The sequence below is a fragment of the Muntiacus reevesi genome, chromosome 3 (genome assembly GCF_963930625.1).
Source record: "Muntiacus reevesi chromosome 3, mMunRee1.1, whole genome shotgun sequence".
In the NCBI taxonomy this organism is placed as follows: domain Eukaryota; kingdom Metazoa; phylum Chordata; class Mammalia; order Artiodactyla; family Cervidae; genus Muntiacus; species Muntiacus reevesi.
In genome coordinates this window covers 83,190,582-83,212,585 of record NC_089251.1, presented here as the reverse complement: position 1 = coordinate 83,212,585, position 22,004 = coordinate 83,190,582, and the positions used below count along the sequence as shown (strand labels likewise).

The 22,004-nt window shown below is 40.9% G+C and overlaps 1 protein-coding gene across 3 annotated transcripts in view; it reads left to right on the top strand.

The window, feature by feature from the left end:
* VIT (vitrin) overlaps positions 1–22,004 on the top strand; it is a 119,347-nt gene that overhangs the window by 13,650 nt on the left and 83,693 nt on the right. For all 3 annotated transcript variants that reach the window (XM_065927394.1, XM_065927395.1, XM_065927393.1), the window contains exon 2: positions 11,925–11,994. In XM_065927394.1, the coding sequence (XP_065783466.1) occupies positions 11,943–11,994 (52 nt within the window). In that variant the 5' untranslated portion in view covers positions 11,925–11,942. The remainder of the gene's footprint in view (positions 1–11,924; positions 11,995–22,004) is intronic.

The window sequence follows — 22,004 nt, the reverse complement described above, 5'->3', positions numbered from 1 at the left end:
GATCTTGAGTAGTACACACTTTAACCATCAAAAAAAAAAATTACCTATAATATTTATGGAAAATTCCTAGATTGGAACATCAGTAAGATTCTGATATATACACTGAAAAAATGAACGTTCTCTTAAATCAGAGTTTCTCAACCCTGACACCATAGTTGCAGCTCATGGGCTTAGTTGCTCTGCGGCATGTAGGATCTTAGTTCTCCAACCAGGGATCAAACCTGCATCTCCTGCGTTACAAAGTGAATCTTAACCACTGGACCACCTATGAAGTCCCCGAATAATTCTTTGTTGTGGAGGTTGTCCTGTATGCTGTAGGTTCTTTAGCAGCATCCCTGGTCTCTACCTGCTAGATGCCAATACATCTCCGCCCCAGCTTGTGACACCAGAAATGTCTTCAAACTTGGACAAGTCTTCCCTGGGGGGCAAAATCACCCCTTGTCGTGAACCATGGTCACAAGTACATCAAGAACTCCACAGGGACATTCTGACAGCATGATTTCTGGGTCTCCTTCTCCCATTTTTCTACCCAGAGCATCCCAGGCATGCAGACCATGTTTTTCTTTCTCAGTGGCTGCCACGGTTCTTGGATACGAGCTGTGTGATCTCAGGCAAGTCACTTCACTGCTCTGAATTATAAGAATGATAATGTAGATAATATCTACATCTGCCTCCAGAGGATCTTAGGTGGTATGGATGAGAGAATTGTTGAGAAAACACTCTGCAGATTCTGATATAAACCTATATCATTACAGTCTTCCCTAGTTGAATTCACTGGATGGCAGGCACAGTGAGTTAGAAAGCAGTCAGGAATAATCTTTCAGCCGTAAGCCCCCCAAAAAGGGAAATTTGTTATCTCACAGAATAGGTAGTCCAGGGGTAGGCCCAGCCTCCAGGCACGAGACAATCAGAGATCCAGCTCCATTTCTCTAATTTATTTGGCTGCCTTCCTCCTTTTTGTGCTGGCTTTATCCTCAGTCTAACTTGCCTCATGGTCACAACATGGCTGCTAGCATACTGGTAACAACCCACCCCCTTATTCATTTCCAACAAGAGAACCTTATCCTGAAAAACAAAGAATTTAAGTTTTCCCTTTCTATTGGTCTGATTCAGCTTGGGACACAGCCCGCCCCTTGAGTAGTCATGGTCAACTGGCGAGGGCCCTGTGCTGATGGGCTCAAGCTTACAGTCCTGAAGCAACCACCAGCAAGGTGGAATATATACATATATGGAATCATCCTTGGCATAGACTAGGAGTCAGATCCACAACAGAAACTGGGGATGGACCCGCTTCCTTGGAGCCCTCTGGTGGCATTCACTCCCTTTAACAAGTTGGGGTTGTGTTAGGAAAGAGGAAGCCAGCTAGCAGGTACTCTGCCAGGCAATAACAGTGTCCAGTCCAGACAGCTTGACTCAGATTCTAAGCACATCTTCAAGGAGTCTGGTGTATTCTTAGGAGCCGAGATATTGAGAAAAAGCAAAATTTTCCCTGCCTTCCTTGCCTGATTGACTTGCACTTTTCTTTAGGCATTTCCGTGAGATAAAAGAATGAAAGAACTGGAACAAGAAGGGAAATAAGAAAAACCACTATCGTCTCTGGCTCATTCTCTTTCTTCGCAGAATCCTCGGGTTTGGAACAGTGACCACTGATGTCATGGCAACAGGAAATGCAGTGTTATGGGCTTAGTCCAAAGGAATACGATCTGTATAAACTGTTACATGCAGGCTGAGGCCACCTCCCCATTGTAAAGGCCCCTCTTAGTGCCAGCCTTCCTTTTTCCATCCTCACCAGATCAACCCACATCACTGACAAATGGCTGAGGCTTTATATCAGGCAGAGGTGGAGAAAGCAAGGCTGCAGACGTGGCCTCCCCCCATTCAGAGATGTCTGTCCTCAAGGGATTTTTGGCATTTTGAAAATATAGCACAAGCCTCTCATAACTACTAAATGTTTCCAAATGAACACTGGTTCTTTCTGCCTTGTGGACAAAGGGCATTGTTAGGTGCTCCCCCACGTAGCACCATAGCTCAGACAAACACTAGCCTTACATAAATCCTACATATCCACTAGGGTAGATTTTCTTCAAGTGAGTGGCTCGTGAAAACCTCAAGGGGACTTATTAAAAATGATGAATGCAAAAATAATTTTTAAGCCTTCCATGTCTCCCTGTTGCCTAAAGGATCAATTCCACATTCTTCAGGCATGACATTCAAGGCTGACATGGCCCCTTCTTTCCTCTCTAACAGTCTGACTCCTCTCCCACCCTGGCCCAGGAGCTCCCAGTTCCTGAAGCTCCTCTGTCTCTTATATCCTGTCCTTCCCTCACCCCTCGTTGTTTTCCAATCTCCAGTTAAGCTAATTGAAGCCTCTTCCAATCCTCATGCCCCAGGACTATTTAATCATCTACCCTTTATGCCATCACCACATCCCCGACAGCAGAAGTTCTGAATTCTGGTTGCACAGCGGAGTCACCTGGGGAACTTTAAAACAATATTGATTTCAACTCAGACCAACCAAATCAGAATGTAGATGAGGGAAGCGCACTTGCTTATTATGAAATATCTATGCTAAGTAGCGAAATGAAATACTGGACCTCTGTACTCAGAATACCTGGTTTGAATTCCAACTCCTCCTCTTTCCAGGTTATGACCTTGGGCAAAGCACTTAACTTCTGCATGCTTTCAATTCCTTACTTTTCAAATTAAGGCAAGAAATAGTCCCCACTTTGTTGGGTTGTTGTGAAGATTAAATGAGTTAATACATTACTGACACTTAGTATGTGCTCAATTAATGCTAGTTATGATGAATGCAGCAGTTTGTTTCTAGAAGACCTAAAGCAACTTGATAAAACCTGACCCTTCTTCCTCTCTGCTGAGCATAGGGTACACACATGGTTTTTTTTTTTTTAATGATTAAATGCATGCATGAATGAAGATGAATTATGATTTCAGGATATTGGAAAGATTTAAATAGAAATGGCCCATGAGCAAACTGTGAAAAACAGACAGGTGTGAGAGGCAGATGAGGGGTGGTAACATATTCCAAAAAGAACAGTAATAAGAGCATGAGCTAAGACTCCAATGTGCAAGGTGTAGAGAAAGGACCAAAAGTCTGGGGTGTGCGAGGGTCAGAGGAGAGGATTACAGAAGCGACCTGCAGTGAGACAGTTTGCAAAGTATTATAAGTTGGGCCATTTCATGAAAAGTTCATTCAGGAATTTGGGCTTTATTCTGCAGAGGATGAATGGACTGTGAAGAATTCGGAGGAGGTGAATGCATAGTCAGAGCTGTGTTTTAGGAAGGTGATCCTTTCCAACCAGAGGGAAAGGTGATCTGGAGCAAAAAATATCAAGGGGAGGATTTGGAGGTTACTGTAGCTTCTCATTGGTATCAACACTGTCTGTCTATGTGAAGTCTTCCCAAGAGAGATCATTTTATCAATTTGTTTTATTAACATATGTGCACAGGTTAAAGATTTGAATGGAAGAAAACTGTAAAATGCACTCCTAGCTCTGATCACCATTTGCCCAGTTCTCTTTCCCTGAAGCAACCACTGCTACTGAAATTAAAAAGATCAGAGGGGTGGGATGGGGAGGGAGGTGGGAGAGATGCTCAAGTGGGAGGGGACATGGGTAAACCTGATTCGTGTTGATGTTTGGTAGAAACCAACACAATACTGTAAAGCAATTATTTTTCATTTAAAAATAAATACAGCAAAAATATTATAAGAGAGTCCTATGAAGCCAGGCTTACCTGGTGGCTCAGACGGTAAAAAATCCACCTACAAGGTAGGAAACTCAGGTTCAATCCCTGGGTCAGGAAGATCCCCTGGAAAAGGGAATGGCTATCCACTCCAGTATTCTTGCCTGGAGAATTTCATGGCCAGAAATTCCCTAAAGGGCTACAGTCCATGGAGTCACAAGGAGTCGAAAAACAACTGAGCAACTAACACTTTAACTTTTTTCATGAGTAACTGTACACCAACAAATTGGATAATCTAGATGAAATGAACAAATTCCTAAAAACACAAAACCTACTGAGACTAAACTATGAATAGAAAATCTGAAAAAAAAAAAAAAAAAGAAAATCTGAATAGTTCTATAACTAGTAAGGAGAATGAATCAGTAATCAAAAATCTTACAACAAAGAAAAGCTCTGGACCTGATGCTTTCACTAGTGAGTTCTACTAAACATTTAAAGAAGAACTAATATCAATTCTTCTCAAGCTTTTTCTAAAAACTGAAAATTATGGGACACTTTTTAATTCATCCTATGAGACCAGCATTACGTAGATACCAAAACAAAGATGCTACAAGAAAAGGAAAGCACAGTTTCCCATATTGATACAATATCTCTTATGAACACCGATTGCAAAAAATCCTCAACAAAATATTAACAAATTGAATTCACTAGCATATTAAGATAATTATGACCAAATTGGATTTATTCCTATAATGCAAGGATGGTTACATACACAAGAATCAATTAATATAATATGCCATGTTAACAGAATGAAGGAGAAAAATACCACACGATCATCTCAATTGAAGCAGAGAAAACACCTGACAAAATTCAACACCATTTCATGATAAAAATGCTCAAAAAACTAGATAGAGGAGAAAGCAAAATCACCCTAATAAAAGCCATACATGAAAAATCCACAACAAATGCTATAGTCAATGGTGAAAGACTAAAGGCGTTCCCTCTAAGATAAGGAGAAAGGCAAAGATGCCTGCTTTCACCACTTCTGTTCAACACAGTACTGGAAGTTCTAGCCAGAGCAATTAGGCAAGAAAAATACGTAAAAATACAGTCCACTTTAACCTATGCACATGGAAAGGAAGAAATAAAATTGCCTATGCTTGCAGATAATGTGATCTTGTATGTAGAAAATCCTAAGGATTCCACAACAGAACTGTAGAACTAATAAATGAATTCAGCAAAGTAGTAGGATCCAACATCAATACACAAAAGTCAGTTGCATTTCTATACACTAACAATGAACAATCAGAAAAAGAAATTAAGGAAACAATTCCATTTACAGTAGTAACAAAAAGAATAAAATACTTAGGAATTAATCTTAACCAAGGAAGTAAAAGGCTTGTATAATGAAAACTATAGAACATTAATTACTGAAAGAAACTAAAGAAGATATAAGCAAGCGGGAGCATCACATGTTCATGAATTGGAAGACTTAGCATTGTTAAGATATCAATTCTATCCAAAGCAATCTACATATTCAGTGCACTATCAAAATCCCAATGACACTTTTTGCTGAAATGAAGAAAAAAATACAAAAATGTATATGGAGTATTGAAGGACCCTGAATAGCTAAAGCAATCTTGAAAAAGAAGAGAAGCATTGCAGGACTAGCATAGATACAGACATACACACCAATGGAACATAATAGAGAGCCCCCAAATTAACACTTATATATATATGGTTAAATGATTTTCTTGCCAAGACCATTCAATGGGGAAAATGCAGTCTCTCCAACAAATGGTGTCAGGAAAAGTGGATATCCAACCACAAAAGAAAAAAGTTGGACCCTTACCAAATACCATATACAAAAATTAACTCAAGTGGATCAAAGATCTAAATGTAAGACCTAAAACTATTAAACTCTTGAAAGAAAACATAGGACAAGAGCATCACAACATTGGGTTTGGTAATGATTTCTTGAATATGGCACCCAAAAGCATAGACAAAAAAAGAAAAAAATAAGCAAATTGAACTTCATGAAAATTTAAAAATCTTCTGCACCAAATAATACTATTCAAAAGAATAAAAAGACAACCCCATCGAATGGGAAAAAATATTTGCAGATCATATATCTGATAAGGGATTAGTATCCAGAAAGTATAGAGAAACTTCTAAAATTCAACAACAATCAAAACACAATCTAATAAAAAACCGGGCAAAGGGCTCCAACTGACATTTCTCCAAAGAAGATGTACAAATGGCCAATAAGCAAATGAAAAGATGTTCAACATCACTAATCATTAGGGAAACGCAAATCAAAACCACAGTGAGATACCGCCTCACACCAATTAGGATGACCTCCCTGTCACTCACATAGTGAAGAATCTGCCTGCAATACAGGAGACCTGGATTCGATCCCTGCGTCGGAAAGATCCTCTGGAGAAGCGAATGGCAACCCACTCCAGTACTCTTGCCTGGAGAATCCCACAGACAGAGGAACCTGGTGGGCTACAGTCCGTGGGGTTGCAAAGAGTCAGACACAACTAAGCAACCAACACTACCACTACTACTAGTGGTAGTACTAGCAGAAAATAATAAGTGCTGGGAAAATGTAGAAACACTAGAACCTTTGTCCACATATTAGTGGGAATGTAAAGTAATACAGCCACTCTGGAAAACAGTATGGAGTTTCCGCAAAAAAATTAGAAATATAATTACCATATGATCCAGCAATTCCAGTTCTAGGTATAGACACAAAAGAATTGAAGACAGGGTCTCAAATATTCTTACACCCATGTACATAGCAACTTTATTCACAATAACTAAAACACAAAAGCAACCCATGTGTCCATCAGTGGATAAATAGACGAGGAAAATATGGTATATACCCACAATGGAATTATTCAGCCGAAAAAATGAAAGAAATTCTGACATTATGCTACAATATGAGTGAAACTTAAGAACATTATGCTATTTGAAATAGACTAGTCACAAAAAGAAAATACGGTATATGAAGTACTTAGAATAGTCAAAATCATAGAGCCAGAAAATAGAGTGGTAATTTCCAGGAGCTGGGCAAAGGGGAAGAATGGGGAGCTACTGTTTAACGGATCTGGAGTTTCAATTTTGTTCTTGTCTGTAGACAAGAAGAATTCTTGAGATGGATAATGGTGATGATAGCATTTTATGGATGTATTTAAAATTGCTGAAGTGTACACTTAAATATGGTTAAGATAAATTTTACATTTTTGTATTTTACCATACTTTTTAAAAAATGGAGGAAAAATGCTGAAGAGCCACACAAAATAAGGTGGCATTATTATTTATAACCAATGATCAGCTCTTTTCCAATTCTAGGCAGCAAGAGATTTAATTAAATTGGCTGGCTACTCTATTTATGCATACTTTTATCTCACAATCAGCCTTCCTTTACCTTACCAGAACTTCGTATTCAGAACTCTATATTACACCTCACAATTTATAAATCTATGAATCAGTAACTCATTCTTTTGGAAACCTCTGTTGTTCTGTTTTTGCTAGAAACCTGGTGAGCACATGAGATAGTAAGTTTCCAACATCACTGTGTACCCCATAGCTCCTTGACATTGAACTGCCTGCAGAAACTGTTTAACAATACTGGTGGTCATCCTTATCTCATTTCTGTAAAGGCTAAGAAAGGCTTTGAATTTTTTTCACACATTTCAAAAGGCATATTTACACTTGAAATGTGTAAGTAAATGAGCCAAGCAAAGAGAGAAAATGCAGTGGTAAGAAAGAAACCTCAGAACATTCTGATTCTAAGAGACCAGAGTGATTCTGGTTGTGGTCCATTACTGATGAGTCAGTACTTGTGGGATATTTCCTCTGGGGTTAGTATGTTTCCTGGAATCCTGTTGATTTTTATCCATCCACCCCTTTGTATGAAGGTCAGGTCTATCATGTCTTCTTAAGTTGTAGGACAGATCTGAGAGCCCTTTTCTCTGCAATTCCATCTTCCCTTTGTTTGATGACTGTTAATAATGCTTATTGAAATATAATCCACATGTCATAAAATACACCTCTGGAAGTATACAATTCAGTAGCTTTTAGAGTATTCACAGATTGTCTTTGTTTTGTTTCCCTTCTTAATTTCCTTGGGAAAAGAAATAGCCCTAACTACTCACTCATGGATTAAATATATTTATCAAGCCCATAAAAGATCAAATAAAAATTCCTGCCTTCATGGAGCTTGCATTCCAGTGGAGAACACAAACAATAAATAAATACAATAAGCAAAGTACAGAGTATGTCAGAGGTGGTAAGTGACTGAAAAAAAAAGATAATAAGGAAAGGATGATGCTTGGTGGTACTCAGTCATGTCCAACTCCTGAGATCCCATGGACTATAGCCTGCCAGGCTCCTCTGTCCATGGGATTTTTCCAGCCAAGAGTACTGGAGTGGGTTGCCATTTCCTTCTCCAGGGGATCTTCCCAACTCACAGGTTGAACTTGCGTTGGCTGGTGAATTCTTTAGCACCTGCACCACTTGGTAGGCTGTGCCAATTGATGGTGGGTGGGAGAGGGATTGCAATTTTAAGCTGAGTGATTAGGGGAAATCTCAGGAGAAGATAACATTTAGCAAAGACCTGAAAGAAATGAGGGAGTAAACCCTGTTCTGATCTGGGGGAAGGCCATCCAGGTAGAGTTAACAGTAAGTGCAGAGACCCTGCAGAGAAGGCAGTGGCACCCCACTCCGGTACTCTTGCCTGGAAAACCCCATGGACAGAGGAGCCTGGTGGACTGCAATCCATGGGGTCGCTAAGAGTCTGGCACAACTGAATGACTTCACTTTCACTTTTCACTTTCATGCATTGGAGAAGGAAGTGGCAACCCACTCCAGTGTTCTTGCCTGGAGAATCCCAGGGGCAGGGGAGCCTGGTGGGCTGCCGTCTACGGGGTCGCACAGAGTCAGACATGATTGAAGTGACTTAGCAGCAGGAGAGGAGACCCTGAAGGGAGAGGTGTGCCCAGAGCTTATTAAGTGAGAAGGAGAATGGAGGGAAGAGAGGTCAGACGGCCAACGGTGGCGAAATCTCATGGGGTCCTGAGCCACTTGTCAGGATTTTGGCTTTTCTTCTAAGATAGAGAACCACAGAAGTTTTGATCTGAGGAATGCCATGAACTGATTTGCTTTGAAGAGGATCACAGTAGTGGCTGTGTGGACTTCAGTTTGCAGGGGAAGAAGGAGACAGCATAGTTAGGAGGCTAATTGCTTTAATCCAGGTGAGAGCGGGCATGGCCTGGACCAGATGGGAATGGTAAAGATAGGATAAGCGGTCAGAGTCTGGATAAACTATGCACATAGAGTCAGCAGTCTTGGTTGATGGAAAAGATGTGCAGGACAAGAGAAAGAGAAATCTAGAATGACTCACAGACAAAGCAACCTAGATGTACACTGACAGATATGAATGGACAAAGACGTTGTGGTACATATACACAATGGAATATTACTTAGCTATAAAAAGGAATACACTTGAATCGGTTCTAATGAGGTGAATGAACCTAGAGCCTATTACACAAAGTGAAGTCAAAAAGAGAAAAACAAATATTGTTTATTAATACATATACATGGAATCTAGGAAGATGGTACTGATGAATCCATTTGCAGAGCAGCAGTGGAAACGCAGACATAGAGAACAGACTGTGGACACACTGTGGGAAGGAGAGGGTGGGACAAATGGAGAAAGTAGCATGGAAACATATAAATTATCATATACAAAATAGATAGCCAGTGGGAACTTGCTGAATGACTCAGGGAGCTCAAACCATTGCTCTGTGACAACCTAGAGGAGTGGGATGGGGTAGGAGATGGGAAGGAGATTCAAGTGGGAAGGGAAGGGGACATATGTATATCTTGGCTGATTCATGGTGGATGTATGGCAGTAACCAACACAATATTGTAAAGCAATTATCCTTCAATGAAAAAATTAATTAATTAAAAAAAATTTTTTAAGTCCAGTGCCAGATGGCAACAGCCAATTGGTGAAGTTAGTTAGGTGGGTCAGGAAGCAGATTAATATACTGCATTTATCCCAACAGAAGAGTTAAAATTTTAAGCCTGAAAACATGTGAGCTGATCTGCAGCTTCTCAAACTTGTAAAAGACAAAAAAAAAAAAAAAAGAAATTTGACTTGTTATCACATTATTTCCAAAATATGACCCAGCTAATTAAGTATCAAATTGCTGATCATACACAGGGTATGATTATTTCTATTTGAAGGAAAAAACCATTTTCCTTTTACTTAGCTAGTGGTCAACTACCTTAATTGGGAAATTTAACACATTACAGCTGTTGCTGGAAATTAGCAAAGGGATAGTTCTGCTTGAGGTTACTCTTCCTGCCTAATTTGTTTGTAATAAAGCCTTTCAACTACCATTTTTATTTAAGTTGATAGTATCAAGTGCTTGTATTACTACCCTAGCTATAATCTAATAACTGCTCTTTGTTAATAAACTTTGCACAGAACTGTATCTATTTATTAACTATATGCTTACTCTAGACTTAGCTAGTACCAGATTGTGTTTCTCTCTTTCCAAATCTCCAGGCAGTGACATCACTTTGGTGACTTCAGAATCACCCATGGTGGGAGGATTTATGCCATAGAAATTGACAAATGCTTTAAATCAGAACTTATTTTCCATACAGCAGGTTTCCTAGCACACCAGTGGACATAGCAGGGGGTAGAGTTATGAATGCCAGCTAAAACCTAAAAGCCACTCAGCAGTGGCAGGCGGGAGGTGACGGGGTGGGGAGTGAATACAGTGGGGGCCATCTGCCCCAGAGAGGAGGAGAGCTTTATCACTGACATTGTTTAGAATTGCTAGTTTATAAGGATAATAAAGAGCAGACCAACTTTAAGTCTTTAAATTCTCTATAGACCATATTCTTCCATATGGCCTAAGCCCAGGGTAGATCCTTCCCCCCTACTGCCACCTCCATTTTAATCCTACTCACTGCCTGGTTACCATATGCGTAACCTCTAACTTACCTTTGTAAGCCTTAGTTTCCTCATTTGTTCAACGGGGATCATAAAATCTGCTACTTTGCTTGCTGTGCAGATTCTAGACAATACAGTATGCACAGTTTTCATTCAATTAATGGTGGTATGAATAAACCTAACATTTCCTCATTGTCTTAAGAGAAGTTGGAACCTCTATAGATCAATAGCATCTTTGTATCCACTGTGCTTTCCAACCTCTGAGCATCTTTAAATGCTGTTCACCTCAACTTGGAGCCACTTCATCTCCTATTTTCATCTCTCAGAGTTAACCCAGTTGCTGCCACCTTCACGAGACTTTCTCTTATTCCCACAGCTGACATAATCTCTCTTTCCTCTAAAATTCTTGGGGACTTCTTGACAACTCTCTGGATTAGAATCTGAATTTTAACAAGATCCCCAGATATGTACATTAAGTTTTAGGAAGTCTTGTTCTAAATCAGTCAAACTTGGCTGTACATTGGAATTACCTGTGGAGTTTTGAAAAAACCTGATGCCTAGATAGATCCTACTCTAGAGATTCTGATTCAGTTAGTCTGAGATGCAGCCCGGGCATCAGGGCCTTTCAAAACTCCCAGATGATACTAATATGTGGCTAAGTTTGAGAACTACTGGCCCATAAACTCCCCTTATTCTCCCTTTTGGGGCCTGCACACTCTCTAATGTTAGGGTCATTTCTGTCCACATACGTTTTCTCACTTCTATCAAACTGTGTCTTTTAACAGCAGAACTATTTTTTAATTCAACTTTTATAAACTCATCACTAGGCATATAATAGGAGTTTGGTAAATGTTTATTGAAAAAACAGTGAATGAATCGCTTTTGTAATCTAGAACAGTTTGTAATCTAAAAGTGTTCTGTAAATGCCATAAGTGTGACTTTTGTCCTAATTGGAAGACTGGTTGAACATATCCAGGAAATTGTGGAATTATTTCCTCTTTAGTCTAAGGCCACATCTCTGAAGAAGAGGCGGCTGGCGGCTAGAGTGGGTTTTCTGAGAAGAGCCTCTCGGTACCATGACAGCTGACCTCCGCCATCTCCATGTGTTGTTTACAGAGAGCCACAGCTTGAAATCTTAAGACTCCAGAGGGCAATGCAAAAGGAGGCCGCCCCTCCCTACACTCTGTGCATGCAATTCAGAACTCCTGGCTGAAACACGATGATGTTATTGTTTCTTCCTCTCTAGGGTGCCATTTTGATATTTATGGGGATTGTTGTCCTCACTATGAAGGCATCTGTTATTGAAATGTTCCTTGGTAAGTACTTTTATATGTGTATCTGGATACGCTTTTAACATTCTCCTAATGTCCAAAGAATCTTGCCAAGAGGTTTAATCCAAGACAGAGCATATAAACAGTTCAGTGTATCTTTTAAGGATAAACATTTTGGAGAGATGTTTAACTGAGAATGTTAAATGTAGATTACATTTAGGATGTATGTCTATATATTTTTTTACATAAAGCAAGTATATATTGCAGATGTATGTCTACATATTACATATTAAGCATACATACATAAACACATATTTGTGTGTGTGTATATTATTCAGCAACTGGCAAGTACTTCAGATAAAGTATATTGACAGATTCTGAATTTAGGAAACTTATTTCTTAATTTCTCAAAAAAAAAAAATTCTTATCTCTGACGTGACCTTGTTGTTGTTGTTCAGATGCTGAGTCCGACTTTTTGTGAACCCATGGACTGCAGCATGCCAGGGTTCCCTGTCCTTCACTATCTCCCAGAGTTTGCTCAAACTCATGTCCATTGATTTGGTGACGCCATCCAATCATCATATGTCTGTCATTCCCTTGTCCTCTTGCCTTCAATTTTTCCCATCATCAGGGTCTTTTCCTTATGGCTCAGCTGGTAAAGAATCTGCCTGCAATGTGGGAGACCTGGGTTCGATCCCTGGGTTGGGAAGATCTCCTGGAGAAGGGAAAGGCTACCCACTCCGGTATCCTGGCCTGGAGAATTTCATGAACTGTATAGTCCATGGTGTCGCAAAGAGTCAGACATGACTGAGCAACTTTCACACGCGCGCACACACACACACACACACACACACACACACACAGTCTTTTTCAGTGAGTCAGCTCTTCGCATCAGGTGGCCAAAGCATTGGAGCTTCAGCTTCAGCATCAGTCCTTCCAGTGAATATTCAGGACTGATCTCCTTTAGGATTAACTAGTTTGATCTCCTTGCTGTCCAAGGGACTCTCAAGAGTCTTTTCCAACACCACAGTTCAAAAGCACCAATTCTTCAGCACTCAGCCTTCTATATGGTCCAACTCTCACATCCATACATGACTACTGGAAAAACCATAGCTTTGACTATACAGACCTTTGCCGAAAAAGTAATGTCTCTGCTTTGCAATTTGCTATCTAGGTGTACCATTGACAACTCATACTTTAGGAGATGAAATCCTTTAAACTTATCACCAGAGAACACAATTTGGGGTAGGCCCTTAAGGAGCAACAAGTAAGCCTGCTGAAAGAAAGAAAAGTGATGATGGATTTGGCACTCAGCCCAAGAGTAATCTTCTGTTAATCTTGACCCTATAGGACCGTGGCCACTCTGTGTCAGGCAGAGTGATCTCATAGGCCATTGTGAAGCTATTACCAGGGACGGGTATAAAGGCCTTTTAGACAGTATTAGTTTGCTAGAGCTGCCATAACAAAATACCACAAACTTGGTGTCTTGGAGCAATGAAATTTTATTCTTTCACAATTCTAGAGGCTAGAAGTCCAAAATCAAGGTGTCAGCAGGGCCAATTCCTTTAGAAGGAAATATGTTCTATGCCTCTCTTCTAGCTGCTGGTAGTTTGCTGGCAATCTTTGGCATATCTTGGCCTCACCCCAATCTATGCCTTCACCTTCACATGGCATTCTCCCTCTGAGTGTGTCTGTATCTATATCCAAATTTCCTCCTTTATAACCCCAGTCTTATTGGATTAGGAGCCCAGTATGACCTCACTTTTGGGCTTCCCCATGACTCGGTGGTAAGGAATCTACCTGCCAATGCTCATGTCAGGGGTTCAATCCCTGGGTCAGGAACATCCCCTGGAGAAGAAAATAGCAACCCACTCCATTTTCCTTCCCAGAAAATTCCATGGACAGAGGAGCATGGCAGGCTATAGTCCATGGAGTCACAAAGAGTCGGACACAACTGAGCCCACACATGACTTCATCCTAACTTAACTAATTACAGCTGCAACCACTCTATCTACAATCAAGGTCACATTCTGAGGTTGTGGGGGCTAGGACTTCAACATGAAGTCCAACATGAAGTCCTATGAATGTAGGAAGTAGGGAAGGGACACAATTCAACCCATGATATACTCAGAATGCACAAGGTCTGTGCAGAGGGAGTCTACACAGCAGAACTGAGGACTGGAGGAGAAAGAGGTGACACAGCTGGAAAGGCAAGGGGATTCCTGGCATGCTGATAGGAGACTGGGCTAGGAGGCTAGGGTAATCTTGTCCTGACTCCACCACTAACTTAGCAAGGAATATTCACGTTAAGAGCACAGGGTCCTTCGTTCCCACCTTGCCCTTCTGAGAGGCATCTGTGTCCCCTGTACTAACCTGTAGGTTAGTAGAGGTGGACACGGTGGGATGGAGGTGGGGCAGGAGGTCAGGAATAGGAAGGATTTAGCCACAGTAAAACAAACAGAACAAAACAGAAACCCTGAGGCCAGTTCCCATTTGCCATGTCCCCCACATTGTGGACCAAGAAGAACTTGATTGTCCTTCTTTGACCTGCCCTTCTGCAAAATCCATTTCTGCTCAGGGTTGGCTCATCCCAAAAGTAAGAAATCAAAGTGGAAAAAGGAGATTCCTGTTACAAAGTTCTTTCTCTATGTCCTTACATGCCCCTCTCCCTACTATATTTTTATGCATCTGCTTGTCTCCATCCCAGGACCATTTCTCTCAAGTTCCCCATAACCCTCTTCAGTACTGTGACAGCCTCCCTGTCCCACATCCTTATCCAACTCATTCTCCACCACACCCTGATTAATCTCCCTAAAGCCCGTATCTGATTCCACTCTCCTGATTTAACACTCAATATTTTCCTTTTGTCTTTATGGTGGAGCCCAGGCCTCTTAAAGCACTTGCTTGCTGACAAGGCCTCTCTGATATGGCTCTTTCCATCCTTTCCTGTTCTCCTCCCAATCACAGAGCCCAATCCTGGCTTCCAGGGACCTGGAGTGTGCTGATCCTCTCATTCCCCTGAAAGTTGAGTCGTTTACTTCCCGGACTTTGACTGTGTGGTTTCCTGTCCTAGAATATTCTTCCTCTCACCCCCACAAAACCTAACAGTCCTCCAGAAAGCTTCCTCTGCTCTCCAATTGATCAGACCATCTTCCTGCGAGCTTCCCTGGAGCCCTGTATTGATTATAACCTCGTCATATTGTACTCACCTCATCAGGAGTCTGCTATCCTGACACTCACTGAGCATCACCAAGCGCAGGAGCTGTGTCTTGCTCATTGTTGCATTTTAAGTCCTCAGCACATCTTACAGGCACTCAAGAAACATTGTCAAATAAAGTATTCTCTCAGGGATGTTGGGTATTTCGGGTTTCAGAGTCTGAGTCTGAGTCTGCACACAATTCCTCTCTGTGAGTTTTTCCCCCACACCAAGTGATTCCTCAACACCAGCTGGGTGTCCGACAACTCAGTTCAATTCTGACACCATCTACCTGGAGATAGCCTCAGATTCCACAGGTAAAGGCTCAGTCTCACACACACACACACACACACACACACACACACACACACACACACACTCCAGATGCCAACTGCAAGTCAGGTTTTCACTTGCTCTTCTGACAGATTGGCCACAAATCAGAGGTTCCCATGACCTGCTCCTTGGGTTTGATTAATTTTCTGGAGCAGCTCACAGACCTCAGGAAACTAGTTTATTCACTAGATCACCAATTTATTACAAAGATATTAAAGGATACAAATCAACAGCCAGATAAAAGAGACACATAGGGCAAGGTACTGAACAAAGGAGCTCTGTCCCCATGGAATTTGGGCCCAGCACAGTGGCACATGGAAGAGTTCTGGTTTCTCAACATGGAAGCCCTTTGAACCCCCTCTTTTGGGATTTTCATGGAGGCTTCATTACATAGACATGATTGATTAACTCACTGGCCATTGGTGATTGATTCAACCTCCAGCCCCTCTTTCCTCCTGGGAAATCAGGAGATGGGAATAAATTCCAACCCTCTATTCTGGGTTGGTTTCCCTGGCAACCAGCTCCATCATCTTCAGGGATTTTCAAAAGACACCTCATTAACATAAATAGTTGTAACTGAAAGGGGCTTGTTATGAGTAACAAGACATCCATTTCACCTTTATGATTCTGATTTCAGGAACTGAGGACAAGAAATCAAATATTACAACAAAAGATGCTTCCATTGCTCTTATCACTGAGGATATTCCAGGGTTTTAGGGAGCTGTTAGCCAGGAACTTGGCCCAAAGGCCAAAATGTGTATTTATAATAAATTACCATATCACACAGAACCATCCAGTGATTCCCCAAAAGCCCTCTAAATTAATGTCAATTAAGTGCTTAACCAATACATATCAGAGCTAGCATGTTTGCTCTAAATATGTGTAAATTTATGACGTAGCAGAATTTAATGCTGCCAACTGTCATCAGAGCACCACGTAAATCAACAGCTGCACTTATGGGGAGAAAGAAGCCTAAAAAGCCTAAGGCTGCACCAGAAACATGCATTCTGGCTCCAACTTCTGTCCCCACCACCTCCAAAACAGCAGATTTAGTCAAGATATCAATCTTGACCTTGGTTTCTTTTCTATAAAATAAAAAGATGACCTCCAAAGCTCCTCCCAGCTTCAATATTCAGTGATCTGAAGCATAATTTATTGATTTATGTGATTATAGAGAATAAGTTGTCCTGTTTCTGTCCTGGAGCTCCGATGTATTTGATGGTAGATGTTTCATTGAATATGCAACTCCAAAACGAAGCATAGGGGAAATTTGAGCTGATTTAAAATAATCTGCATTATAAATCAGTTTTTAGGAAGGCATTGTGAACTCTGTTAAAGAGAACCAGAGCTGGACAGTATTTAAAGCAGTAAAAACAGATTCTAATCAGAAACCACCGCGAGAAAGGAAAGGAGAGGACAGTGTTATACTGGGCTCAACTCCGAATACAACAAGGAAAAATGGGGATTTATAGCCAAGGAGCAGGTTGCAGAGGTCAGGGAATGGAAAAGCCTGAGAGGATAGCAAGAGAATAGGAAGATTTTTGCAAAACTCACTAGACAGGGTTCTTGCTAAAGGCAGACCAGAATGATCAGATAGCAAGAGTGGAAGATTCTCTCTGAACAAGATTCTTGCTAAAACCACATGATGGAGGCCCTACAAGGACAGACACACAAGCCCAAGGCCAAAGCCTCATTGAGAAGAGGGCTTAGAGGAGCCTGATAAAGTTGGTCAAGGAGAGAGTCCTTGTTAACACCACCTGAGTTAGTATCCTGAGTGGCACTAAGGGATCGAACAGGAAGTTGATGGGCTAGACGGGGGCATTCTTATAAAAGTTCTAGATACATATTAAGCATTCAGTACCAGTAACACTGAAGAAGCTGAAGTTGAAGGGTTCTATGAAGACCTACAAGACCTTCTAGAACTAACACCCAAAAAGATGTCCTTTTCATTATAGTGGACTGAAATGCAAAAGTAGGAAGTCAAGAAACACCTGGAGTAACAGGCAAATTTGACCTTGGAGTACAAAATGAAGCAGGGCAAATACTAATATAGTTTTGCCAAGAGAACGCACTGGTCATAGCAAACACCCTCTTCCAACAACAAAAGAGAAGACTCTACACATGGACATCACCAGATGGTCAACACTGAAATCAGATTGATTATATTCTTTGCAGCCAAAGATGGAGAAGCTCTAGACAGTCAGCAAAACAAGACCGGGAGCTGACTGTAGTTCAGATCATGAACACCTTATTGCCAAATTCAGACTTAAATTGAAAAAAGTAGGGAAAACCACTAGACCATTCAGGTATGACTGAAATCAAATCCCTTATGATTATACAGTGGAAGTAAGAAATAGATTTAAGGGACTAGATCTGATAGACAGAGAGCCTGATGAACTATGGATGGAGGTTCGTGACATTGTACAGGAGACAGGGATCAAGACCATCCCCATGGAAAGGAAATGAAAAAAAGCAAATTGGCTGTCTGAGGAGCCCTTACAAATACCTGTGAAAAGAAGAGAAGTGAAAAGCAAAGGAGAAAAGGAAAGATTCCCATTTGAATGCAGAGTTCCAAAGAATAGCCAGGAGAGATAAGCAAGCCTTCCTCAGCAATCAGTGCAAAGAGATAGAGGAAAACAACAGAATGGGAAAGACTAGAGATCTCTTCAAGAAAATTAGAGATACTAAGGGAGCATTTCATGCAAAGATGGGCTCGATAAAGGACAGAAATGGTATGGACCTAACAGAAGCAGAAGATATTAAGAAGAGGTGGCAAGAATACACAGAACTGTACCAAAAAGATCTTCACGACCCAGATAATCATGATGGTGTGATCACTCACCTAGAGCCAGACATCCTGGAATGTGAAGTCAAGTGGGCCTTAGAAAGCATCACTGCAAACAAAGCTAGTGGATGTGATGGAATTCCAGTTGAACTATTTCAAATCCTGAAAGATGATGCTGTGAGAGAGCTGCACTCAATATTCCAGCAAATTTGGAAAACTCAGCAGTAGCAACTGGAAAAGGTCAGTTTTCATTTCAATCCCAAAGAAAGGGAATGCCAAAGAATGCTCAAACTACCGCACAATTGCACTCATCTCACATGCTAGTAAAGTAATGCTTAAAATTCTCCAAGCCAGGCTTCAGCAATAACTGAACCGTGAACTTCCAGATGTTCAAGCTGGTTTTAGAAAAGGCAGAGGAACCAGAAAGCAACTTGTCAACATTCGCTGGATCATCGAAAAAGCAAGAGAGTTCCAGAAAAAACTTCTGTTTCTGCTTTATTGACTATGCCAAAGCCTTTGACTATGTGGATCACAATAAACTGTGGAAAATTCTGAAAGAGATGGGAATACCACACCACCTGACTTGCCTCTTGAGAAACCTATATGCAGGTCAGGAAGCAACAGTTAGAACTGGACGTAGAAAAACAGACTGGTTCCAAATAGGAAAAGGAGTACCCCAAGGTTGTATATTGTCACCCTGCTTATTTAACTTCTATGCAGAGTACATCATGAGAAAAGCTGGGCTGGAAGAAGCACAAGCTGGAATCAAGATTGCCAGGAGAGATATTAATAACCTCAGATATGCAAATGACACCACCCTTATGGTAGAAAGTGAAGAGGAACTGAAAAGCCTCTTGATGAAAGTGAAAGAAGAGAGTGAAAAAGTTGGCTTAAAGCTCAACATTCAGAAAACTAAGATCATGGCATCTTTGGTCCCATCACTTCATGGGAAATAGATGGGGAAACAGTGGAAACAGTGGCTGACTTTATTTTGGGGGGCTCCAAAATTACTGCAGATGGTGATTGCAGCTATGAAATTAAAAGATGCTTACTCCTTGGAAGGAAAGTTATGACCAAGCTAGATATCATATTAAAAAGCAGAGACATTACTTTGTCAACAAAGTTTCATCTAGTCAAGGCTATGGTTTTTCCAGTGGTCATGTATGGATGTGAGAGTTGGACTGTGAAGAAAGCTGAGCACCAAATTGATGCTTTTGAACTGTGGTGTTGGAGAAGACTCTTGAGAGTCGCTTGGACTGCAAGGAGATCCACCCAGTTCATCCAAAAGGAGATCAGTCCTGGGTGTTCATTGGAAGGACTGATGCTGAAGCTGAAACTCCAGTACTTTGGCCACCTGATGCGAAGAGTTGACTCATTGGAAAAGACCCTGATTCTGGGAGTGACTGGGGGCAGGAGGAGAAGGGGCCGACACAGGATGAGATGGCTGGATGGCATCACCGACTTGATGGACAGGAATTTGGGTAAACTCCGGGAGTTGGTGATGAACAGAGGCCCGATGTGCTGCGATTCATGGGCACAACTGAGCAACTGAACTGAACTGAAATGAAGTATTTACTAATTTGATCACTGGCTACATGTTATGGCATTTCATGTCTTTCCTTGAATGTAAATGGATTCTGGTTATAATTTATTACCAACAGGAAAAGTGGAACACAAGTGCCTATAACCATGCTAATGTTTTAGAAAGCATTTTTCATTATCACATCAATATGATATCAATATGACCAAATTAATGAACCATTGTCTTTTTCTAATGAGAAAAGAAACATTCTATAAAAAATATAGAATATATACATATGTGTGTGTGTGTATGTGTGTAAGAAATATACTTTAAAATGGGAAAAACAGAAAATATAAAATAGGAATTATAATTTCACCATTATTAACATTTTGGGATATTTTTGTTCCAGGTATTTCTCTCTGTATATGTTCTAATTTTTTCAGAATCAAGCTTACGATTAGAGCTTTCCAGGTCATTTAATCTTCTGCTACACCTCATTCATAATAAATGCTTTGCTTGTTGTAGTCGCTAAGTCATGTCAGACTCTTTGTGACTCCATGGACTCTACGGAGCCCATGGAGCCCACCAGGCTCCTCTGCCCATGGAATTTCCCAGCCAAGAATACTGAAACAGGTTGCTATTTCCATCTCCAGGGAAACTTCCCAACTCAGAGATCAAACCACTTCTCCTGCTTGGCAGGCAGAATCTTTACCACTGAACCACCTGTGAAGGCCTGATAAATGCCTCAGTTCAGTCAGTTCAGTCACTCAGCCGTGTCCGATTCTTTGCGACCCCGTGAATCGCAGCACGCCAGGCCTCCCTGTCCACCACAAACTCCCGGAGTTTACTCAAACTCATGCCCATCGAGTCGGTGATGCCATCCAGCCATCTCATCCTCTGTCATCCCCTTCTCCTCCTGCCCCCAACCCCTCCCAGCATCAGGGTCTTTTCCAATGAGTCAACTCTTCGCATGAGGTGGCCAAAGTACTGGAGTTTCAACTTCAGCATCTTGGTATTCCCCTACTGTTGGGACATGCTCAACCTTTCGTCACTCCCAGATTGCTATTAGAAATAGTGCTCTGGTACCTCCTTAGCAGTCCAGTGGCTTAGACTCACTGTTTCCATTGCAGTAGGCACAGGTTCTATTCCTAGTAGGAGAACTAAGACCCTGCATGCAGTGTGGTGCAGCTGAGAAAAAAAAGATAGAAAGGAAAAGAAATAATGCTGTAATGAACATCTTTTACATAAATTTAAATGTTTGTCTATATTTCTGATTTAGTTCAGTTCAATTGCTCAGTCGTGTCTGACTCTGCAACCCCATGGACTGCAGCATGCTAGGCTTCCCTGTTCATCACCAACTCCCGGAGTTTACACAAACTCATGCCCAATGAGTCCGTGATACCATCCAACCATCTCATCCTCTGTCATCCCCTTCACCTCCTGCCCTCAATCTTTCCCAGCATCAGGGTCTTTTCAAATGAGTCAGCATTTTGTATCAAGTGGCCAAAGTATTGGAGTTTCAGCTTCAACATCAGTCCTTCCAATGAATATTCAGGACAGATTTCCTTTAGGATGGACTAGTTGGATCCTAGTTGGATATTTCTGATTATAACTTGGGATATATTACTACGTATATATTTTTTAGGACAAAGAATAGAAATGTTTTTTAAGGCTACTGAAATGTATTGCCCATGGCTTTCCAAGATGATTCTACCTGCTCAGAATTTACTAATCATGTACTGGACTGCCCTAATCCCAAGTCCATACTAGGAATAACTATAATCCTGAGTTCAATATTCAGTACACAATATGAGAAAATATAATGTCATTTTGCTTTAGCCTGCATTTTTTAATCATTAATGAGATTTAACATTGTTTCAAGCTAACTCATTTGTGTTTTCTCTATAAATTATCTGGATGATAATGTATTTAAACTGTTGAAGTTTTAAGCAATTGCACCTCAGACATCTTAACCATCCTGATGGCCACATTAGAGAGAAAGAGAAGTAGAGGAAAAATTTTATTTGAAAAAATAACTTTAGTATTTACTTTGTTTTGAAATGTCAAGCATGACTAGTGAAAGGTGAGAACTTTTCATGTTAATCAAAATTGGAACACTGAATTTTTTAAAACTGAGAAGTACTGTTGCAGAGTTGGTAAATCATGATTGCCCTGGAACTTCAGACTCTAGACTTGATCTCCTCAAAGCCTCTAGATTC